The sequence below is a fragment of the Salmo salar genome, chromosome 15 (genome assembly GCF_965601325.2).
Source record: "Salmo salar chromosome 15, fSalSal1, whole genome shotgun sequence".
NCBI classification, from domain to species: Eukaryota; Metazoa; Chordata; class Actinopteri; order Salmoniformes; family Salmonidae; genus Salmo; species Salmo salar.
The window spans coordinates 49,509,146-49,534,274 of NC_138305.1; the positions used below are offsets into that span (position 1 = coordinate 49,509,146).

The following is a 25,129-nucleotide window of genomic DNA, read 5'->3' on the forward strand; positions in this document are numbered from 1 at the left end:
ACAAACCTTTGTATTGTAAAGTGGTTTCGTACCGTACTTTACTGTAGTTTCTTATAAGCGGGAGAGACTGACAAGAAGACCCATTCGTGGACTCCTTTTGTGCCGATGTGGTGGTGGGGCTTCAATGTGCCTTTTCACCTCTTTCTTCCCCCTCTCACTCATCTTTCTCTCACCTCTCTATCCCTCTTACCTCTCACCTCTCTTTCCTCCCTTTACCCGTTGACTCTGACTCCCTCCCATGTCCTGCCTCCACAGATGCGAATGAGTGTGTGGGGAAACCGTGTATAAACGCTTACTCTTGCAAAAACTTAATTGGCGGATATCACTGCGACTGCTTTCAAGGATGGTCCGGACAAAACTGTGACATCAGTCAGTATTCCTTTCCCCTTTATTGTCGTCACCGTCTCTCTCGCTCTCTCTATTGCTACTGATCTGTGTTTTTCTACCACTCCTCTCGGTCTCTAGGCTTTGGGCGACGTCACATTGGCACGTTCTAGCATTGTCACCTCCGGCCGAGGCTTTGTCACTTTCTAAAGAGGCCACCATCTCCGTAGCTGTCTCTGTAAAACTCACCAACTTTTCCTCTGTGGTTTTTATTGCATGATGGGTATAGCTTATTGTCAACTGCATACAGTGCCTTCAGAAAGTATTCATAACCCTTGACTTATTCCACATTTTGTTACAGCCAAAATGCATCAACTATATAAAAAATACCCATCTATACTCTACCCTCATGACAATTTGCAAACATAAATGTATTGAAAATGCATAAATATCTAATTTTACTTAAGTAATCACACCCCTGAGTCAATACTTTGTAGAAGCACCTTTGGCAGCGATATAAAGCTGTGGGTCTTTCTGGGTAAGTCTCTAAAAGGCGCTGATTGGTTTGATTTCTGCAGTGGACCTACAGCATTTACAGTGATACAGCCTGTGCAGAAGTCAGGGCATTTATACTTCTTGCACGTTGTGAAGGAAGTTGTCAAGGAACCGAGTTTGCACGGGAGGTCCAGTATAAACACAATCATGTCAATGCTGAGCTTTAAGGAGCCCTCCACATTGTTACATTTTTTCGGGGCCGGCGCATGCCAATGCGGTACAGAGCTCAATTTGGCCTTTGCGTGCCTCCGGATACTCCATAATTGCATCGCACCAACCGACCATCCATAAGGTGCCTCCAACCCACATGTTCGGATCAAGCATAAATTGGCTTTAAGAGTTTGACACACCTGGATTGTGCAACATTTTCAGGTCTTGCCATAGATTTAAGTCAAAATTGTCTAATTTGGTAAGCAGCTCGTGTAGATTTGGCCTCGTGTTTTAGGTTATTTTCCTGCTGAAAAGTGAATTAATCTCTTAGTGTCAGGTGGAAAGCCAACTGAACCAGGTTTTCCTCTAGGATTTTGCCTGTGCTTAGCTACATTCAGTTTCTTTTTTTATCCTGAAAAACTTAGCAGTCCTTAACGATTACGAACATACCCATAACATGATGCAGCCACCACTATGCTTGAAAATATGAGTGGTACTCCGTAATGTGTTCTAATATATGTGCCCCAAACATCGCTTTGTATTCATTAACAAAAAGGGAATTTCTTTGCCACATTTTTTGCAGTATTACTTTAGTGCCTTGTTGCAAACAGGATGCATGTTTTGGAATATTTTTATTCTGTACAGGCTTTCTTCTCACTCTGTCAATTAGGTTATCGTGGAGTAACTACAATGTTGATCCATCCTCAGTTTTCTCCCATCACAGCCACTAAACTCTGCAACTGTTTTAAAGTCACCATTGGCCTCATGGTGAAATCACTGAGTGGTTTCCTTCCTCTCTGGCAACTGAGTTAAAAATACACCTGTTTCTTTGTAGTGAGACTGGGTGCATTGATGCACCATCCAAAGTGTAATTAATAACTTCACCATGCTCAAAGGGATATTCAATGTCAGCTTCTTTTTTATTTATTTTTTACCCATCTATCAATAGGTGCCCTTTGCGAGGCATTTGAAAACCTCCCTGGTCTTTGTGGTTGAATCTGTTTTGAAATTCTCTGAGGGTGGTACCTTACAGATAATTGCGTGTGTGTGGGGTATGGAGATAAGGGAGTCATTCAAATATCATGTTAAATAGCATTTTACGGTGAGTCCATGCATCTTATTATGTGACTTGTTTTAAATGTTTACTTGTGAACTTTAGGTTTCCTATAACTTAATAAAGCAAAATGAAAAACATAATTCCATTATAAGGTGTGTGTGTGTGTAGGCCACAAAAAATTTTAATTGGCTGTAACAAAATGTGGGAAAAATGTAGAGGGGTGTGAATACTTTCTGAAGGCACTATGTTTGCTTTGTTCATAAAGAAGACTAATCAAGGACTAACTTTCTGTCTTCAATTCATTAACAAAAACACCTACATTACCTGCCTTGATTGCACATTAAAATGGTGGGTCTGTTTTTATGCAATAGTTATTAAAAACCCTTCTGTGTGTAACCATCTTTCTCTCCCCTACCTCAGATGTCAAGGGCTGCCACGGCCAATGTCAGAATGGAGCGACTTGTAAGGTATGCGCCCTTCTCTGGGCCTCGTGACTCGATGCCACACAGAAAATAAATGAATAATGTAACACTTTTTTTCCTGCTCAACCATTTCTGTAATTACTTCATGTAAAACGTTCAACTCTGAACTATATACAGTAAGTCAAAAGTTTGCACACAGCTACTCATTCAAGGGCTTTTCTTAATGTTTTCTATTTTCTAAATTGTAGAATAATAGTGAAGACATCAAAACTATGAAATGACACGCATGGAATCGTGTACTAACCCAAAAATGTTTAAACAAATCAACATATATTTTAGATTCTTCAAAGTAGCCACCCTTTGCCTTGATGACAGCTTTGCACACTCTTGGCATTCTCTCAACCAGCTTCACCTGGAATGCTTTTCCAACAGTCTTGAAGGAGTTCCCACATATGCTGAGTACTTGTTTGTTGCTTATCCTTCACTCTGCTGTCCCAAACCATCTCAATTGGGTTGAGGTCAGGTGGTTGTGGAGGCCAGATTGTCTGATGCAGCACTCAATCACTCTGGAGGTGTGTTGGGTCATTGTCCTGTTGAAAAACAAATGATAGTCCCACTAAGTGCAGACCAGATGGGATGGTGTATCGCTGCAGAATGCTTTGGTAGACATGCTGGTTAAGTGTTCCTTGAATTCTAAAGAAATCACTGACAGTGTCACCAGCAAATCACACCACCTCCTCCATGCTTCATGGTGGGAACCACACATGCGGCGATCATCTGTTCACCTACTCAGCGTTTCACAAAGACATGGCAGTTGGAACCAAAAATTGCAAATTTGGATCAATCAGACCAAAGGACAGATTTCCACCGGTCTAATGTCCATTGCTCATTTTTCTTGGCCCAAGCAAGTCATCTTATTATTGGTGTCCTTTAATAGTGGTTTCTTTGCAGCAATTTGACCATGAAGGCCTGATTCACAGTCTCTGAACTGTTGATGTATCTGTTACTTGAACTCTGCAGCCCAAATAAATGCTTGAAATTCTGAGTCTGGTAACTAATGAACTTATCCTCTGCACCAGAGGTAACTCTGGGTCTTCCTTTCCTGTGGTGGTCCTCAGTTTCATCATAGCGCTTGGTTTCTGCGACTGCACTTGAAGATACTTTAGAAGTTCTTGAACTGTTCCGGATTGACTGACCTTCATGTCATGAAGTAAAGATGGACTGTCGTTTCTTTGCTTATTTGAGCTGTTCTTGCCATAATATGGAATTGGTCTTTTACCAAATAGGGCTATCTTCTGTATACCACCCCTACCTTGTCACAACACAATTGATTGGCTTAAACGCATTAAGAATGACAAAAATTCCCCAAATTAACTTTTAACAAGGCACAGCTGTTAATTGAAATGCATTCCACGTGAAGCTGGTTAAGAGAAAGGGTGGCTACTTTGGAGAATCTGAAATATTTGTGTTTAACACTTTTTTAAATTTCTTTATTTTTTTGGGGGGGGGGGTGGGGTTACATGATTCCATATGTGTTTCATAGTTTTGATGTCTTCCCTATTCTACAATGTAAAAAATAAAAACCCTTGAATGAGTAGGCGTGCCCAATCTTTTGACTGGTACTGTATGACCAATAGGTAGTATGTAAATGGAGGTTAAGAAGGCTCTTAGACTGAACCCTAGAGGACATGCTCACCTAGATATCCTGTTAACCATGGATCCATATCACATACTGTCAAGTACTTTCTCTTGCATTCTACTTGTCCTTTAACAGGTCATACCCTGTCCTATAGGATTCTCATGTGTTAGATCTATGTCAGATATATCTCTTTTCCCACCATCTCCCTTCAGGAAGGGCCCAGGGGGTACCTCTGTCAATGCCCGTCAGGCTTTGTGGGCACTCACTGCGAGATCCAGCGGAACAGGTGTGCCAGTGGGCCCTGCCAGAACAATGGGCGCTGCCACAGCATTTTGGACGGCTTTGTGTGCGAGTGCCCGACCAAGTTCTCTGGGGAACTGTGTGAGGTGAGCCTTTAGTTCAAAGGCCGAAGTCTTGGGACCAGTTTGCACTGCTCTAAAGTGTTGGTCCTTTTGTTGACACACAGCAAATTTATATCTGACCCTCCAATTAGACTTTATATATATATGTGTGTGTGCGCACAGTCTGTTTATGGTGAGATTAAAAACAACGGTATGTCCTGAATTCAGTCAAAACACAACTCCCGCATAAGAGAATTGACACGCACGCACTCCTAGAACTACACACACACAGCGCTGTTTTGCTTTGACTGAATGGCAGACAGTACTGGTTGTGAACCCAGTCCTGTACTTGGCGTAAAAGGCTATAAATACGAACCCTCTTGAATGAGACAACTTGACTATGGCCATGTGCCCACTCAGTCACTCCAGGGCATTGAGAAGCTACGTTTATGCCTGTCGTGGAATTGTGGCTCTATTCTTACACTCCTATCACCATCGTGTGCCGTACGTATGATACTTACTACACTCATATGACACGCCTATTACACTTGTATTGCATTGATATGCCACAAATACACTCCTGCTACACTAACACAACATGCGTATGACTTCCCTATACACCCCTGCTAAACTCAGACCGCATACATGATGACACTAAACTCCTACACATGTTCAACATACTGTACATATGACACTCCTATTTAGTTTCTTATAGGTACGGGAATCCCTATGTGTGCGAGCGCTTGCACACTTCTTCTGTTGATAGCCTAGGTAATCATAGAATTACATAGGCCCATAGGTATTCTAGGCCTATTATAACTTAACATATTTTAATGTGGCATAAACACAACCAGTCAATGTTTTCAAAAAAAGCCCACCTTTAGGCTACCCGTGCACTTTTGTCCACTCACAAAATGATTACAACATCCAAACAGTGCATTGTGCACTCGCAATTTGATGAATGGAAAGAGACCTCTGTTACAAAACACCTACGTGTATTGTAATGACGTTTTGCGATCATCATTAGCCCTACACTTCACGCATCCACTGCTGTCCATGCGTCTCTGTATCGGCAACTCATTTCAGCCTTGGCCAGATGTACGAGTTTTCATCGAACCACAACGCAATTTTGACCATATACAACCCGGTTTCAAGACAATTCGCTCAGATTTCATGTGGCTGACGTGGTAATGTTAAGTAATAGCCTACAGTTTTCTTGACATTTTGTTTTAATTATTGGGATAGCCTCATGTTATACCGGTACTGCATACCCCCACTATTAATTTTGCCAGGATGACATACCGGCTTACTTTCTCCCCTGCCTTCCTACTACACTCGTATGGCATACCTATGACACATCTATGCAATTGGCATGCCTGACACACTATCTCTTAGCACACCTATCCCACCCTTTTAACACCCCTATGTCCTTCTGCACACCAATTTGACTGAGTTGATTTGGGATCGGGTGTTTTGAGACGTGCATTACAGGTGGTTTTGGATGGGCTGTTTGAAAGACAGGGTGTTTGTTCTTCCTCTTCTGTGGAGGGGCTTAGATTTATGGGGCTTTTCCCAGCCTTTAGCCCTCAGGCCCCTCAGTTTACATCCCACACATACTTTTCATGGCCACAGCACTCGGAGAAGCCTTTAAACAGAACAGAATAGAATAAATACATCTCTGCCCCATCAGATAAAGTCAAATAAACAAGTTGTGTGCATGTATCTGTCTGTGTGCGCGTGTCTGCGCAGGCTGAGTTTGTCTGTGCGCGTGTGTATTAATCTGTGTGAGAGCACCATGACCAGGAGAGCACCATGACCCAAGTGGATCAGCCCACCCCGTTGCACCACACTACTGACAGACTCAGTGCCTTAAATGGCAGCAAGTTGTATCCCATGGTTTACACTGCGGTTTTTGTTGTGAATTTTCCCCGTCTTGATGCCCTGAGAACACAGAGAAAATGTAGAAACTGGAGCCGCTGCCATGTCACCGAGGACTATCTGGTTGAATGAAAGTGAAATTAATTAAAACTACACACACACACACATACTACCTCCACACACAGAGGCGTTGGGGATCTTCAGGTACCTCTGAACTTATGCCAGGCTTCCACAGCTTACCCCTTTGTGTTTATCTATATACTTAAAGAACAACTTGTGTGAAGTGTTGCAAGGCCTCACACTTTCTTTCTCTCCCGCACTCTCACTCACTTATACCATTTCTGTCCATACTGGGTGGCAAGGATTCATTCTATCTGAAGTACTTGCATAAAGTGGATAAAATAAATGAAACTAAGTACAAATGTAAAACGTGTTTGTACGTGTGAATGCGTGCATGCGGTTGTGTAGTACATGTACTTGTTTGTGCTTGTGTACATGCTTGCATGTGTGAACGTTCTCCTTCCCTCCCCCACAGGTCCCAGGTTGGTCTCCTTCAGACCCGTGTGAGCCCACCCCCTGTGAGAACGAGGCACCGTGCCACGCCCTAACGGGTGACTTTTACTGTGCCTGTCCCGATGGCTACGAGGGCAAGACCTGCGCCCACCTCAGGGACCACTGCAGGACCACCCCCTGCCAAGGTAGAGCCACACACAGTGATTGATTCTGGACCGGTTTTTGTTTTGTTCCCTATACATAATGCCCGAATGGAAATTGAAAAGGCTGATTCCAAATCAGTTACTAAGCTTGAATTTGCCAGAGCCCCAGAGTATTATGAAGTTGCTCTAGACTCAGGTCTTGCGTCAGTTTTTTGCATTATCCCCACTAATAGGTGAAGCTGATTTTTAGATCTGTACCTAGGGGGAAACTAGACACCGGATCAGGTAGAGGCAGACACCTCATTCATCCCTCCTGTTTTTTTTCTCTCAGTAATTGACAGCTGCACCATTGTCGTGGCGACGAACGACTCCGCGGGCGAGGGTGGTGTTCGTCACATCTCGTCCAATGTGTGTGGCCCCCGGGGACGCTGCATCAGCCAGCCCCGCGGCAACTTCACCTGCTCCTGTGACTCCGGCTTCAGCGGCACCTATTGCCACGAAAGTACGTACCACTGTGTGTCTTTCTCTGTCGTTCCGCCTGTCTACCATCTGCCTGTTATTGTGACCAGTAGGCATGGGCAAATATTTTTCTTTTACCTTGATTTAACCAGGTAAGCTAGTTGAGAACAAGTTCTCATTTACAACTGCGACCTGGCCAAGGTAGAGCAAAGCAGTGCGACACAAACAACAACAGTTACACATGAAATAAACAACAATAACAAAATGGGGGGGGAAAAAGTCTATCCAGTGTGCGCAAATGACGTGAGGACGTAAGGCAATAAATAGGCCATAGTATAGCGAAGTAATTACAATTTAGCAAATTAACACTGGAGTGATAGATGAACAGATGGTGATGTGCAAGTAGAAATACTGGTATGCAAAAGATCAGAAAAGTAATTAACTTTTATACTGTATAACAATACCTCGTTATACAGTATATAAGTGTTAAGTGCTTATAACTATATCCAGCTCAGGGCTCCAGCTATGCATGTGGTTTGCTAACTTACTAGCTAAGTAGCTAGATGTCAAGATCAAGCTTTTTGGCTAAAGCAGAGGCATTCAATCCCCTCCTGGATCCCCTCCTATTGGCTAAATTGTTTTGTGTCAACAAAAAAAAAATGGATCCCCTTGTGTGCACTTCCGGTAATACCGTATTCCCCAGTATGGTACAGAAACGGTATGACGGTATGAAAAGCTAGATGCCACCCAAACTTAGACCAGGGCTTCAGTCGCATTTACTGCCACAAGAGTATGTCTGTCCTGTCTTTATCTGCATGTCTGCTCATGTGACCCGGGCTTCAGTGGCCAGGGTTGGGGTCAATTCCACAAATTAAATTCCAATTAGCTTTTCTTTCCCTGAGTAGTTCAATTGCATAAATCCATTTAATTTCCAATTCCTAATTCAGTATTCTGCCACATTCAATTCCCTCTTGACCCATTCCCTGAATTTCAATTCCTTTACTACTTTCAACTCAAGCCAAACTCAACCCAACTACCTCAATGAATGGCAAGTTTGAAAGACTTGACCTTTATTTACACTTTTTGGGGTAATATTCCTGGAAACCTTAAATGCACCCTGAATTACACTTTTCAGGGACTTTGGAAATTTGCATAACATCAAATATATAAAATAATACAATGTTTTTCATATTAAAACATAATCATAAAGCTGTAAAACATAATCAATATTAAACCATCCTATGGCAAAGCTGCATGGAGATGTCAATTCTTTTTTATGCACATCTGTTATTAGGCAAAGCTATTGACTAAGTAAAAGCTGTTTTTATTTGAACAGCATGGGATAATGCTGTAAATGCAAAATACTTCCACACTGGAGACCAGGTTTCAATTCCTGTCTGTGCCTTTCATTCAATGACTCCTTCTTTATTCTCACCCAATCTGTCTAAATTAAGCAAAAAATATGAAAGGTAGAGTAGAATTCTACTCAATAATTATTTATATTTTTTTATGAAAGTATATTATTAAATGTCATTGGTCACTAAACATTTGTGTGGAATTTACTTTCTGTATAAATCTTAATACAGGGTATACAGACATCAACAACGCAGTAACTTCACACATGTATCTGCGGAGGTGGCGTTGTGTGCGTGTGAGATGGGAGCGAGCAGACAGAGGGGGAGGGGTACGCCAAGGAAACTCGGCTACAGCCAAGACTAGCGAACTTGTAGCAGCCACAATGTTATTTATTACCCCATATAACAGTGCATGTCTTAACTGGAGTAGCCTAGGGAAGCTAGCTAAGCCAGCTATAGCTTGCTAGGCTAATTGAGGCCACATTCTGCGCTTTCACCCCCCCAACCCCATTCCGATTAAAAACCTACCGGTTTGCTTGTTGTGGCCTACTCCTTCTCATTTCTCAATCTTTTTAATTCCGTAATTGTACTGTCTTGCATTGTTTTAATGGGCTACACGTTGAGCCTCTTTGCCGATTTTGATTGGCCAACAAACAACAAGCTACACATCTGAAGGTTACCGGTTATCTACCTGTCTTATGGGGTGCACGTCATAAACTACATTTTAAAGGTTTGTTTTATTAAATGAATCATTTGAAATGTTATGGTATATGGATTTTTTTTATTTATTAAAAAAATACTTCAGTGTTAAAATAGGCTTATAATTATACATTTTATAGTATTATTAGTATTTGAATACTACCGTATGTTTGGCTATTCAAATAACCGTGCACATCCCTAGTCAGTGGTTGAGCATATTACACCCGTTATTGAAATGCTTGTACTGATTTTATTTTCCATACCTTCCACATGAGGTGAATGGTGCACTTTCCCAATTCCTAGATATTCTCTCTCTGATTGGATTCCAATTGGAATTAAACTGATTTCCGTAAACTAGCACAATGTTTTATGCAAGCCTGCGTTGTATTAAGGCAGTGGTCTTCAACTTGTTCTTGCCCAGGCAAACCGGTAACCCAGGGACCCCCAACATGTGTAATAAAACAGTTTGACTTATCAGGTGAATGATAATGGAAAGGAGAGGTAATCAACATTTTTAAATGAATTGATTTGGTAGATCGTTTTTTTATTATTTTGACCTCCCCACATAATTGAAAGCGGCTGTGTGTGTAAACTCGAACACAGCCTCTTAGCTAGAAAAGTAACTCTGAACAGTTTCGCTTAGAGCAGCTCTTTAGCTGGTTAAACAAATGTTAGCCACCTGTTGGCAACCATTTTAGTTTTAAGTCATTTACCAGCAACTAGCAATAGATTGTAACACCAGATAATGTGATTTAATCCCCCCAAAATTGGTATCCATTATACTGGGAGTTACAGGTTAGGTACTGTTTGGTGTAGCATAGAGAATCTTCGACCAACCTTAACTTGGCGGTACGGTCTTTGTCCTCGATTCGTGGAAACCGGAGTCTCCATGTCATTGTCCAGTTGCAGGGGGGGTCTGTTTTGAATTCAGAAAAGTGTTCTGTTATTAAAATGATTTGTTTTTTTGCTCCACGAAGTAGTCAAACAATGTTTGACCGCCACCATCTTGTGTGTTTCAAGTCTTCTCTCAATCTGTAGCTAGCCAGCAGCACTTGCCGCACTGGTAGCCTATTCGCTATGTCAGATACTTCAGTGAGTGTAATTTGCTCAATTAGGATCTCATTTTCTACTGTAGGTACAGTTCCTTCAAAGTATTAATACCACTTGATTTTTTTTTAAACATTTTGTTATAGCCAGAATGCTAAATGTAATGTTTTTTTTGTTTAATGTCAAAGTGGAATTATTTTTTTTTATTTTTTTATGTTTACCAATAGTCCGTAAGTATTCAACCCTGTTATTGTGGCAAGCCTAATTACGTTCAGGAGTAAATATGTGCTTAACAAGTCACACAAGTTGCATCGACTCACTCTGTGTGCAATAAGTGTTTTACATGATTTTGAGATTACTACCTCATCTCTGTGCCCCATACACACACTTATCTGTAAGGTCCCCCAGTCGAACAATCCATTTCAAACACTGATTCAACCACAAAGACCAGGGAGGTTTTCCAATGCCTCGCAAAGAAGTGCACAGATTACATTTATTAAATATTTGTTTAAAGCAGACAATGATTATCCCTTTGAGCATGGTGAAGTTATTAATTACACTTTGGCTGGTGTATCAATGCACCCAGTCACTACAAAGATACAGGTGTCCTTCCTAATTCAGTTGCCGGAGAGGAAGGAAAACGTTCAGGGATTTCACCATGAGGCCAATGGTGACTTTAAAATGGTTGCAGAATTGAATGGTTGTGATAGGAGAAACTGAGGATGGATCAATATTGTAGTTACACCACAATACTAATGTAATTTACAGTGAAAATAAGGAAGCTTGTACAGAATAAAAATATCCCAAAACATGCATGCTGTTTGCAACAAGACACTAAAGTTATACTGCAAAAAATGTGGCAAAGTAATTCACTTTTCATCCTGAATACAAAGTGTTACTGCGTACCACTCCATATTTTCAAGCATAGTAGTGGCTACATCATGTTATGGGTATGCTTGTAATCGTTAAGGACTGCCGCTAAGCACAGTTGAAAACCTGGTTCAGTCTGTTTCCACCAGACACTGGGAGATGAATTCACCTTACAGCAGGACAATAACCTAAAAACACAAGACCAAATCTACCCTGGAGTGGCTTACCAGGAAGACGGTGAATGTTCCTGAGTGGATGAATTAGGGTTTACTTAAATCGGCTTAAATCTATGGCAAGACCTGAAAATGGTTGTCTAGCAATGATCAATAACCAATTTGACAGATGAATGTTTCGAATAGAATAATGGGCAAATGTTGCGCAATCCAGGTGTGGAAAGCTCTTAGACTTACCCAGAAAGACTCACAGCTGTAATCGCTGCCAAAGGTGATTCTAACGTGTTGACTACGTATCTAATAAGATATATTGGTTTATTTTTATTCTTTTTACAAGTTATATTTTTTATTACACTTTGACAGAGTATTTTGTATAGATCGTTTACAAAAAAATTACAATTAAATCCGTTTTTCAATAGCGCTTTGTTACCACAATGTGGAAAAGGTCAAGGGGTGTGAATACTTTCTGACGGCACTATGTAATTCAAAATGCGTTTATTCATAACATTGAAATAACATTATTTTTTATCCTAAATGCATTAACTCCATTAACTGTAATTTCAATAATTATAATACTCAAGTTTTTTTTATTTCTAATTCTATTCCAAGGATGTTTAATAAAAAAAAAGAATAATCCTTTTTTTCTAATTGTTTAAATTCCATTCCAAGCATGGTTTTCATCAATTCTAATTGTCAAAATTCCAATTTCCACCCCCCCCCCCAAAAAAAAAATTAAGATTGGAGAATTTACTTGGAATGGAAATTGAAGCAATTTCAAATTAAATTTAACTTGCCTCCAACCCTTTTTCAGTGGCAGCTACTGCCGAGAGAGTATATACATTAGAGACAGGAAGTCTTAACCAGTTGACAGCCTGAAAATTATGTTTTCTGGTTGAATACACTATAGTGTTATCAAACAGAATTTTGCATCCTGTAGCACAAACTCCAAAAAGTTCTGGGACACTAAAGTCCATGGAGAATAAAAGCACCTCCTCCCAGCTGCCCACTGCACTGAGGCTAGAAAACACTGTCACCACCGATTTAAATCTGCGATAATTGAGAATTTCAATAAGAGACAATACTGTGCAGCCGCATTCATCGACCTGGCCAAGGCTTTCGACTCTGTCAATCACCACATTCTTATCGGCAGACTCAACAGCCTTGGTTTCTCAAGTGACTGCCTCGCCTGGTTCACCAACTACTTCTCAGAGTTCAGTCTGTCAAATCGGAGGGCCTGCTGTCCTCGGAGGGCCTCTGGCAGTCTCTATGGGGGTGCCAAAGGGTTATATCGCTCTTGCTGCTGGTGATTCTCTGATCCACCTCTACGCAGACGACACCATTCTGTATACTTCTGGCCCTTTGGACACTGTTAACTAACCTCCAGAGGAGCTTCAATGCCGTACAACTCTCCTTCCATGGCCTCCAACTGCTCTTAAATGCAAGTAAAACTAAATGCATGCTCTTCAACCGATCGCTGCCCGCCCAGCATCACTACTCTGGACATATTCTGACTTAGAATATGTGGACAACTACAAATACGTAGGTGTCTGGTTAGAAGACTTCCGGCGCAGACAAAGATGGCCGCCTCGCTTTGCGTTCCTAGGAAACTATGCAGTATTTTGCTTTTTTCTGTGTTATTTCTTACATTGTTACCCCAGGTAATCTTAGGTTTTACTACATACAGTCGGGAGGAACTATTGGGTATAAGAGCAACGTCAACTCACCAACATTACGACCAGAAATACGACTTTCCCGAAGCGGATCCCAGCCGGCGAGCCAAAACAACGGTGCTGCAGACGGAGCGGTCTTCCGGTCAGGCTCCGTAGACGGGCGCACCGCTCCCGAGCATACTACTCGCCAGTCTCTTGACAACAAGGTAGACGAAATCTGAGCAAGGGTAGCATTCCAGAGGGACATCCGAGACTGTAATGTTCTCTGTTTCACGGAAACATGGCTCACTCGAGACACGCCATCTGAGTCGGTACAGCCACCTGGTTTCTTCACGCATCGCGCCGACAGAAACAAGCGTCTCTCTGGTAAGAAGGGTGGGGGTGTATGCCTTATGATTAACGACACGTGGTGTGATCATAACAACATACAGGAACTCAAGTCATTTTGTTCACCTGACTTAGAATTCCTCACAATCAAATGCCGACCGCATTATCTACCAAGAGAATTCTCTTAGATTATAATCACAGCCGTGTATATCCCCCGCAAAGCAGACACCTCGATGGCCCTGAAAGAACTTCATTGGACTCTATGTAAACTGGAAACCACATATCCTGAGGCTGCATTTATTGTAGCTGGGGATTTTAACAAGGCTAATCTGAAAACAAGGCTCCCCAAATTCTATCAACATATCGGTTGTGCTACCAGGGCAGGTAAAACCCTGGATCATTGTTATTCTAACTTCCGCGACGCATATAAGGCATACCCTGCCCTCCCTTTGGAGGGCAGGGTATGCCTGGTACCTGGTATGCCGCATACCCTGCCCTCCCTTTGGAAAAGCTAACCATGACTCCATTTTGTTGCTCCCAGCCTATAGACAGAAGCTAAAACAGGAAGCTCCCGCCCTCAGGTCTGTTCAACGCTGGTCCGACCAATCGGATTCCACGCTTCAAGATTGCTTTGATCACGTGGACTGGGATATGTTTCGCATTGCTGCGAACAACAACATTGACGAATACGCTGACTCGGTGTGCGAGTTCATTAAGTGCATCGGTGATGTCGTACCAACAGCGTCTAAAACATTCCCCAACCAAAAACCGTGGATTGATGGCAGCAGTTGCGCAAAACTGAACGCGGGAACCACTGCTTTTAATCAGGGCAAAGTGACCGGAAACATGACCGACTATAAACAGTGTAGCTATTCCCTCCAAGGCAATCAAACAAGCTAAGTGTCAGTACAGAGACAAAGTGGAGTCACAATTCAACGGCTCAGACACGAGAGGTATGTGGCAGGGTCTACAGTCAATCACGGACTACAAAAAAAAAATCAGCCCAGTCGCGGATCACGATGCCTTGCTCCCAGACAGACTAAACAAGTTTTTTGCTCGCTTTGAGAACAATACAGTGCCACTAACACGGCCCGCTACCAAAACCTGCGGGCTCTCCTTCACTGCAGCCAACGTGAGTAAAACATTTTAAACGTGTTAACCCACGCAAGGCTGCAGGCCCAGATGGCATCCCCGGCCGCGTCCTCAGAGCATGCGCAGACCAGCTGGCTGGTGTGTTTACAGACATATTCACTCAATCCTTATCCCAGTCTGCTGTCCCCACATGCTTCAAGAGGGCCACCATTGTTCCTGTTCCCAAGAAAGCTAAGGTAACTGAGCTAAATGACTACCGCCTTGTAGCACTCACTTCCGTCATCATGAAGTGCTTTGAGACTAGTCAAGAACCATATCACCTCCACCCTACCTGACACCCTAGACCCACTCCAATTTGCTTACTGACCCAATAGGTCCACAGACGACGCAATCGTCATCACATTGCCCTAACCCACCTGGACAAGAGGAATACCTATGTAAGAATGCTGTTCATCGATTACAGCTCAGCATTTAACACCACCTCAACTCGTCATTAAGCTCGAGACCCTGGGTCTCAACCCCGCCCTGTGCAACTGGGTCCTGGTGGTGAGGGTAGGTAACATCTCCACCCCGCTGATCCTCAACACTGGGTCCCCACAAGGGTGCGTTCTCAGCCCTCTCCTGTACTCCCTGTTCACCCACGACTGCGTGGCCATGCACGCATCCAACTCAATCATCAAGCTTGCAGACGACACTACAGTGGTAGGCTTGATTACCAACAATGACGAGACGGCCTACAGGGAGGAGGTGAGGGCCCTTGGAGTGTGGTGTCAGGAAAATAACGTCGCACTCAATGTCAACAAAACGAAAGGGATCGTGGACTTCAGGAAACAGCACAGGGAGCAGCCCCCTATCTACATTGACGGGACAGTAGTGGAGAGTTTTGAGTTCCTCGGCGTACACATCACGGACAAACTGAAATGGTCCACCCACACACACAGCGTGGTGAAGAAGGCGCAGCAGCACCTCTTCAACCTCAGGAGGCTGAAGAAATTCAGCTTGTCACCAAAAACACTCAAACTTTTACAGATGCACAATCGAGAGCATCCTGTCGGGCTGTATCACCGCCTGGTACGGCAGCTGCTCCGCCCATAACCGGAAGGCTCTCCAGAGGGTAGTGAGGTCTGCACAACGCATCACCGGGTGCAAACTACCTGCCCTCCAGGACACCTACACCACCCGATGTAACAGGAAGGCCAAAAAGATCATCAAGGACAGCAACCACCCGAGCCACTGCCTGTTCACCCTACTAACATCCAGAAGGCGAGGTCAGTACAGGTGCATCAAAGCTTGAACCGAAAGACTGAAAAACAGCTTCTATCAAGGCCATCAGACTGTTAAACAGGCATCACTAACATTGAGTGGCTGCTGCCAACATACTGACTCAACTCAAGCCACTTTAATAATGGGAAAATTGATGTAATCAATTTATCACTTGCCACTTTATATTACTTATATTAGATAATGTTTACATAACCTACATTATTGATCTCACATGTATATACTGTACGCTATACCATCTACTGCATCTTGCCATCTTGATGTAATTAGATGTATCACTAGCCACTTTAAACAATGCCACTTAATATGTTTTCATAACCTACAATACTCATGTATATACTGTACTCCATACCATCTACTAAATCTTGCCTATGCCGTTCGGCCATCACTCATAAATATTTTTATGTACATATTCGTATTCATTCCTTTACACTTGTGTGTACAAGGTAGTTGTTGTGGAATTGGTAGCTTACTTGTTAGATATTACTGCATGATCGGAACTAGAAGCACAAGCATTTCGCTACACTTGCATTAACACCTGCTAACCATGTGTTTGTGACAAATACATTTGATTTGATTTTGATTAGAGACTGTAAACTCTCCTTCCAGACTCATATTAAGCATCTCCAATCTAGAATCAGCTTCCTATTTCGCAACAAAGCATCCTTCACTCATGCTGCCAAACATACCCTCGTCAAACTGACTATCCTACCGATCCTTGACTTTGACAATGTCATTTACAAAATTGCCTCCAACACTCTACTCGGCGAATTGGATGCAGTCTATCACAGTGCCATCCGTTCTGTCACCAAAACCCCATATACTACCCACCACTGCGACCTGTATGCTCTCGTTGGCTGGCCCTCGCTTCATATTTGTCACCTAACCCACTGGCTCCAGGTCATCTAAGTCTTTGCTAGATAAAGCCCCGCCTTATCTCAACTCATTGGTCACCATAGCAGCACCCACCCACCCGTAGCACGCTCTCCAGCAGGTATATTTCACTGGTCACCCCCAAAGCCAATTCCTCCTTCGGCCGCCTTTCCTTCCAGTTCTCTGCTGCCAATGACTGGAACGAACTGCAAAATTTCACTGATGGAGACTCATATCTCCCTCACTAACTTCAAGCACCAGCTGTCAGCAGCTCACAGATACTGCACCTGTACATAGCCCATCTGTAAATAGCCCATCCAACTACCTCATCCCCATACTGTATTTATCTTGCTCCTTTGCACCCCAGTATCTCTACTTGTACACTCATCTTCTGCACATGTATCACTCCAGTGTTTAATTGCTATATTGTAATTATTTCGCCACTGGCCTATTTATTGCCCTACCTCATTTGCACACACTGAATATAGACTTTTTCTACTGTATTATTGACTGTTTTGTTTATTCCATGTGTAACTGTTTGTTGCACTGCTTTGCTTTATCTTGGCCAGGTCGCAGTTGTAAATGAGAACTTGTTCTCAACTAGCCTACCTGGTTAAATAAAGGTGAAATAAATAATTTAAAATATCTAGCCACAATTTTTTTTTTTATTACAGCAATTTTTCTGGTCGCTAAAAAAGCTGTTAACGTCCTTATACATCCGGTATACAACCTGACCATGATGGCATAAAATTACAATGTCTTATAATAATGCAACCAGTTTTTCCAGCTGGACACTGTCTCTCTGCCTGTCTGACAGCCCACCTAACTGGGTACCTCAGTCTGGGTAGAAGTTCTCCGATTTAAACATCGCTTCCTGAGGATCTCATTCAGTGGGGGTGGCAACCACTCTAGTCTAGGGCTATGTCCTAATTATCTTTCCTTCTTACTAAAGTGTTTTTGTTCAATTCCCTTCACTGATTTGCAAGAGAACTAGTATAGACTAAGAAATATGGTGGAATCTCCCACTAGCCCATGCATCCACTAATCCAATGCTTTTAGATTTGTGGGAAGTAGTGAATGAGTGCACACTTCACGACAAAGCAGATGTTATTGTTATTGGGACATGTCTCCCTTGTAAAAGAGGTCTGCTGACCCAGTGGTTCCCAAACCGGGATGTGAGGAACCCCAGGGGTTTGTGGCGGTACTGCCAGGGGTCCGCTGCCAGATCAATTTTTTTTACATGTAATTATTTTGTTTCAATAAATATTGCAAGGAACTACAGATTTGGCCAAGCGTTTTGTGAAATAAGTTGAGGGTGCAAACTTTGCAATGTAATATAGATAATCTACAATATATGCTACCCTTAGATGCACAACAGGGCCTGGGAGGCTCACAGGGATCCACAGTACTCTCATCATTGATTCAGTTTTCAATTCAGTACTTCTTGTATGCCCTAAAAATGTTATTTTCATCGTAAATGCACTGCAATTTAAGCTTTAAAACTGCTAAATTGTCTCGCCATGCTCTGAGGTACCTGATGAATTTGCTATAACAAAAGGGGTCCCAGGCCCAAATAGTTTGATAATCCCTGTTCTGACCTCAATGGGACTTCCTGGATAAATAAAGGCAAAATAATAGAATGCATATTTTTCCATTTTAGATGTGAACGACTGTGTGAGTAGCCCGTGTCGGAACGGAGGCACCTGCATCGACGGGGTCAACTCCTTCCAGTGCTTCTGTCCCGATGGATGGGAGGGCCGGCTCTGTGACCTCAGTAAGTTGGCTCTCCTCTTACTACTCCTTTTTGTATCCTCCTGCTCCAATTTCTTTCTCTTCCTACCCTATCTTCTCATCCTCCTCGTCTTTCTCCTCTTCACCATACTGCTCTTCCTCCCCTTTCTCTTTCTCCATCTTCCTTTCCCTCCCATTCTCTTCCACCTCAATAACACAGCCATAAACATTTATTTTCCCTTCCATCCTCAGATGTGAACGAGTGCAACCGTAACCCGTGTAAGAATGGTGGCTTCTGTGTGGATCTGGTCAACGACTTCTACTGCGAGTGTACCAACAACTGGAAGGGCAAGACCTGCCACTCCCGTAAGTGTGTGTGCAGGGCTCGACATTAACGCTTGTCCGTTTGCCCGGGGCAAGTAAAAAAAAAAAAAAAAACATTTTTAAAAAAATAAGCAGATTATAGATTTGTTGTCAGAATGGACAAGAAAAAATAAATCGATATATCAAACAATTAGGCTACTCTGAATGAAAGCGGATCCAAGTGTCATCCAGATATTATTTTATGAAGTGGTTCCTAGCATCATACATAGGGTTGCAAAATTCTGATAATCTTTCCAAAATCCACACCTTTTCAAGAACTCCCGGTTGGAAGATTCAGGAGAGAATAAGTAGGAAATTTTAATTTTGCCAAAATTACTGTAATTTTGCTACCCTAATCACACAATACAATTCTCAATCACCTTTTTGGCCCATGGTGTTAAACCTTTTGGGGGTGGGGGGGACAAATAACTTGAGCTTTCGGACAAGTAAAAAATCTGTCCTACTTGTCTGAAGGACAAGTGGCTAAAAAAAGGTCATGTCAAGCCCTGCAGTGTCTGCGTGTGTGCTAATCAGATGCGTGTGATGAAATGAATTGCATAATTTAAATTGAACAGACCGAGGTCTATTGGGTCTAAGAATCTTCGGTATGACATCTAAAATGTGTGTGCACACAGGTGAGAGTCAGTGTGACGCCAACACCTGCAGTAACGGGGGCACCTGCTATGACCACGGGGACGCTTTCCGCTGTGCCTGCCCCCCTGGGAGGGGCGGCAGTACCTGTAACACAGGTGAGGGGGGGGTGTGTGTGTGCTTTTATGCATTATTTGAATAGCTCTCTGTTTGTATCCCCGTCTGTCTCGTCTCTTTCAATTCAATGTATTCTGTCATATCGTGTCTCACCACTTTATTATATATTTTTTTGGTCCCTTCCACTCCAGCCAAGAACAGCATGTGTGCGTCCAGCCCCTGCTCCAACGGAGGCACCTGTGTGGGAGGCGGCGACGCCTTCACCTGCATCTGCAAAGAGGGCTGGGAGGGACCCACCTGCGCCCAAAGTAAGTCGTGGCTTAGATCCCACCGCTGCTACCAGTGTATCCCACTGCTTCCACCAGTGTCGCACATAGAGGCTATGTCCAAATATCTCTTTCCTCCCAAATTGTGGACGTCTTCACTTATTTGAAAGGAAATTGCTGGTATAAGAAATATGGTGGAAACACCCTCTATCCCATGCATCCACCAATCCAATGCTTTTCGATTTGTTTGAAGTAGTGATCGAGTGTACACTTCAAGATAAACAAAACCCAGAGAAACAGTTTTTCTCAGCGCCTCAATCTTAATCCTGCACAAGTCCATGTAGATATGTCTATTTCAAGGGCCCCGTCCCGACTCGAATGAACTTATGCAACTTAAAGATTTTGCCATTTCAGATTCATATACATTTTTTTATTTTATATATTTTTTTAAAAGCATTGTTTTCACTTATGGCTTTATTTTGTATTTTTCTCCACAGACACCAACGACTGTAACCCTCACCCCTGGTACGTGCATTTCCTCCTTTCCTCCCCCCGTGTCAAGACTGGTGTGGTGTCATGCCTTTTCTCTGTTTTGACCCTCCCCTTTGCTGTACAACAACCACCATGAATTGTCTCAACACCCCCCCACCCATGGTGGGGTGGGGAGCTCGTAAAATACAGGAAAGATGTTCCTTAATCCGAAACCCAGCGTTGGTTTTAAATAAACGGGAGGGGACAATGGAGGCTCTGGGAGCCTTAAATGACTCCCCCCACCTCCCCATAGAGGGACAACGGGGGAGCAACCTCTCTTCCCCTTCTCTTCTCCTGCCTTCCCCTCCATTCTTCACTGCTGACCTATGGAGCACAAGAGTGGGAGGGAGGGGTGAAATCGGGAGGAGTGAAGGGGTTGGATTGAGGGGTGGGGGGTAGATATTAGCATTTGAAAGGTGTGTATTGATGAGCAGAATTTAGCCTTTGTGACTTGGAACCCAACACACACTCGCACTCTCTCCCCTCTTTGCTGTTATGTGTGAAATGAGTCAAGACAGGCCAAAACAGAGCGCACCCATCTAACCTCACGCTCACTGTTCTCTCACTTCCTCTTCCCTCTTTTTTTCCCTCCCTCATTTTTTTACAGCTACAACGGTGGTATCTGTGTGGACGGTGTCAACTGGTTTCGATGCGAGTGTGCCCCCGGGTTCGCCGGACCGGACTGTCGTATCAGTAAGTCACAATACGGTTATCCAAAACATCTTGGAGCGAACACGCTGCTTATGCTCATTGAAATGTCCAGTGTAGCAGGCCTTTGACTCTCACACACTCTAATGCATCAACAACCCGAGCTGTCGGACACCACAAATGTAACCATGACAATGACAGAAAGAACAGGGGGCATAGGAAAGGTGGGCGTCACGTCCTTTTGACCTATAGGGGAGTAGAGGTCATCCTTCCTCTTTCCCTCCCTCGGCATGCATACTCTCACACACACGCAAACTATCTTTCTCTCTGTCTTTCAGGCACGCACGCACATAAACTGAGTAGATTAATTATTCAGTGACCCTGAAATTTCTCTCTCCTCTCTCGCCTTTGTCAGATGGCTAGCGGTTGTCTTTCATTCAGACTTTTACACACTGTCTTTCTCACACTGGCTAGGCGAAAGATCAGATGCTCTTCTAACATTGTGGCTTATTGGACATCCAAATAACCAAGAAACTGTTTGAATTTAGACAGCGTTAAAGAGCGACTGCCCCTAAAAAGCATCTTCTCGTTTTGAAAACTGCCAATGTGGCATAAATGAGTCAAACATTTATTATAGTGTCAAAATTGACTACAAAGTGTAAGTAGGGAAATTTTGGTCATAAAGTCAGATTTACGAGATGATAGGAAAACATTGTATATCATCGAATGAAGGGTACTGTAACATTTTTCCTTTGGTTGGGCTTATTTTAATCCTGCCCACAGCTGATGGGTCCCAAATGATCATCAATTCGATTTAATGGTAATGCCCATGGTCAATTTGGTTTGACATTCGATATCCCTATGGGGCTAGTTGGGGACCATCAGTCAATTACCCCATGTACATGGGACAATATTTTAAAGTCAATAGCTCCAAATTTCAATGACTTAAGCATTTAATGAGACAACTTAAAGATTTCCAACATGTAATTATTGTCCCATTTACATTGTGTAATTTATTGACTGTCCCTAACTAGCCTCAGAGATGGGCTTTCCAATATCAAACCAACTTTGCCATGGTCGAACTGCAGCCAGCTGAAGCTAATTGGCGAATGAAGTTGGCTAGCTCTAGCTAGCCAATGCGACTTTAAGACTCAAGACTTGGCTAAACTGTCAAGTTATCTAGAATGGTGAATGACTGTACTGTTTCGGCAGAGTGAATGAACAAACGCATGCCGCATCCAAACACGCACACAAGAGATCCCCACGTTAAACACCCCCCCCCCCCCCCCCCAACTTTAATTTGGCTTCAGTCATGGCCTTTGAATTTCATAATGACCAAGCCAGAAAAATTACACTCATTGCTCACCCAAATATTTATATATTCTTAATTCCTTTACTTTAGATTTGTGTGTATTATTGTGAAATTGTTAGGTATTACTGCACTGTTGGAGCTAGAAACACATGCATTTCACTACACCCGCAATAACATCTGCTAATCACATGTACAGTTGAAGTCAGAAGTTTACATACACCTTAGCCAAATACATTTAAACTCCGTTTTTCACAATTCCTGACATTTAATCCTAGTTAAAATTCCCTGTTTTAGGTCAGTTAGGATCACCACTTTATTTTAAGAATGTGAAATGTCAGAATAATAGTAGTGATTTTATTTCTTTCATCACATTCTCAGTGGGTCAGAAGTTTACATACACTGAATCAGTATTTGGTAGCATTGCCTTTAACTTTGGTCAAATGTTTTGGGAAGCCTTCCACAAGGTTCCCACAGTAAGTTGGGTGAATTTTGGCCCATTCCTCCTGACAGAGCTGGTGTAACCGAGTCAGGTTTGTAGGCCTCCTTGCTCGCACATGCTTTTTCAGTTCTGCCCAAACATTTTCTATAGGATTGAGGTCAGGACTTTGATGGCCACTCCAATACCTTGACTTTGTTGTCCTTAAGCCATTTTGCCACAACTTTGGGAGTATGCTTGGGGTATTTGTCCATTTGGAAGACCCATTTGCGACCAAGCTTTAACTTCCTGACTGATCTCTTGAGATGTTGCTTCAATATAGCCACATCATTTTCTTTCTTCATGATGCATCTATTTTGTGAAGTGCACCAGTCCCTCCTGCCGCAAAGCACCCCCACAACATGATGCTGCCACGGTTGGGATGCTGTTCTTCGGCTTGCAAGCGTCCCCCTTTTTCCTCCAAACATAACGATGGTCATTATGGCCAAACGGTTATATTTTTGTTTCATCAGACCAGAGGACATTTCTCCAAAAAGTACGATTTTTGTCCCCATGTGCAGTTGCAAACCGTAGTCTGGCTTTTTTATGGCGGTTTTGGAGCAGTGGCTTCTTCCTTGCTGAGCGGCCTTTCAGGTTATGTCGATATTGGACTCGTTTTACTGTGCATATAGATACTTTTGTACCTGTTTCCTCCAGCATCTTCACAAGGTCCTTTGCTGTTGTTCTGGGATTGATTTGCACTTTTCACACCAAAGTACGTTCATCTCTAGGAGACAGAATGCGTCTCCTTCCTGAGCTGTATGACTGCTACCTGGTCCCATGGTGTTTATACTTGCGTACTATTGTTTGTACAGATGAACGTGGTACCTTCAGGCATTTGGAAATTGCTCCCAAGGATGAACCAGACTTGTGGAGGTCTACAATTTTGGATGTCTTGGCTGATTTCTTTGGATTTTCCCATGATGTCAAGCAAAGAGGCACTGAGTTTGAAGGTAGGCCTTGAAATGCATCCACAGGTACACCTCCAATTGACTCAAATTATGTCAATTAGCCTATCAGAAGCTTCTAAAGCATGACATAATTTTCTGGAATTTTACAAGCTGTTTAAAGGCACAGTCAACTTAGTGTATGTAAACTTCTGACCCACTGGAATTGTGATACATTGTGAAATAATCTCTGTAAACAATTGTTGGAAAAATGACTTGTCATGCACAAAGTAGATGTCCTGACCAACTTGCCAAAACTATAGTTTGTTAACAAGAAATTGGAGTGGTTGAAAAACGAGTTTTAATGATTCCAACCTAAGTGTATGTAAACTTACGACTTCAACTGTATGTGACAAATAAAATGATTTGATTTATTTCAGCCCCCTTTTAACCATCCTTTAAAAGTGCCTTATCTCAATGATGCGTAGCCACCTAAAATCGGCCTACGTCAAAACAATGTCGAATTTTTGTTAGGTCTGTCCATAAGAGATTAGTGCTATGTAAACAGAACTAAACTCGGCAAAAAAAGAAACTTCACTTTTTCAGGACCCTGTCTTTCAAAGGTAAATCATAAAAATGCAAATCACTTCACAGATCTTCATTGTAAAGGGTTTAAACACTGTTTCCCATGCTTGTTCAATGAACCATAAACAATTAATGAACATGCACCTTTGGAACGGTCATTAAGATGACTAAGACAGCACTACAGGGAGATGGGACGGACAGCTGATTGTCCTCGCAGTGGCAGACCACATGTAACAACACCTGCACAGGATCGGTACATCCGAACATCACACCCGCGTTACAGGAACAGGATGGCAACAACTGCCCGAGTTACACTTGGAACACACAATCCCTCCATCAGTGCTCAGACTGTCCACAATAGGCTGAGAGAAGCTTGACTGAGGGCTTGTAGGCCTGTTCTAAGGCAGGTCCTCACCAGACGTCACTGGCAACAACGCCGCCTATGGGCACAAACCCACCGTCGCTGGACCAGACAGGACTGGCAAAAAGTGCTCTTCACTGACAAGTCACGGTTTTGTCTCACCAGGGGTGATGGTCGGATTCGTATTCCAATTTGTAAGTCGCTCTGGATAAGAGCGTCTGCTAAATGACGTAAATGTATTTATCATCGAAGGAATGAGCGTTACACCGAGGCCTGTACTCTTGAGTGGGATCGATGTGGAGGGTCACAGCATCATCGGATTGAGCTTGTCATTGCAGGCAATCTCAATCTCAAGACATCCTCTTCCCTCATGTGGTACCCTTCCTGCAGGCTC

The 25,129-nt window shown here is 42.9% G+C and overlaps 1 protein-coding gene across 2 annotated transcripts in view; it reads left to right on the forward strand.

Moving 5' to 3' along the window:
- jag2b (jagged canonical Notch ligand 2b) overlaps positions 1 to 25,129 on the forward strand; it is a 107,252-nt gene that overhangs the window by 65,197 nt on the left and 16,926 nt on the right. Inside the window, exons 10-20 of one of the 2 annotated variants that reach the window (XM_014145100.3) lie at positions 256 to 369; positions 2,507 to 2,553; positions 4,360 to 4,533; positions 6,902 to 7,064; positions 7,354 to 7,524; positions 18,529 to 18,642; positions 18,852 to 18,965; positions 19,598 to 19,711; positions 19,862 to 19,978; positions 20,434 to 20,461; positions 21,075 to 21,160. In XM_014145100.3, the coding sequence (XP_014000575.1) occupies positions 256 to 369; positions 2,507 to 2,553; positions 4,360 to 4,533; positions 6,902 to 7,064; positions 7,354 to 7,524; positions 18,529 to 18,642; positions 18,852 to 18,965; positions 19,598 to 19,711; positions 19,862 to 19,978; positions 20,434 to 20,461; positions 21,075 to 21,160 (1,242 nt within the window). The remainder of the gene's footprint in view (positions 1 to 255; positions 370 to 2,506; positions 2,554 to 4,359; positions 4,534 to 6,901; positions 7,065 to 7,353; positions 7,525 to 18,528; positions 18,643 to 18,851; positions 18,966 to 19,597; positions 19,712 to 19,861; positions 19,979 to 20,433; positions 20,462 to 21,074; positions 21,161 to 25,129) is intronic. The other variant, XM_014145102.3, reaches the window with a different exon arrangement.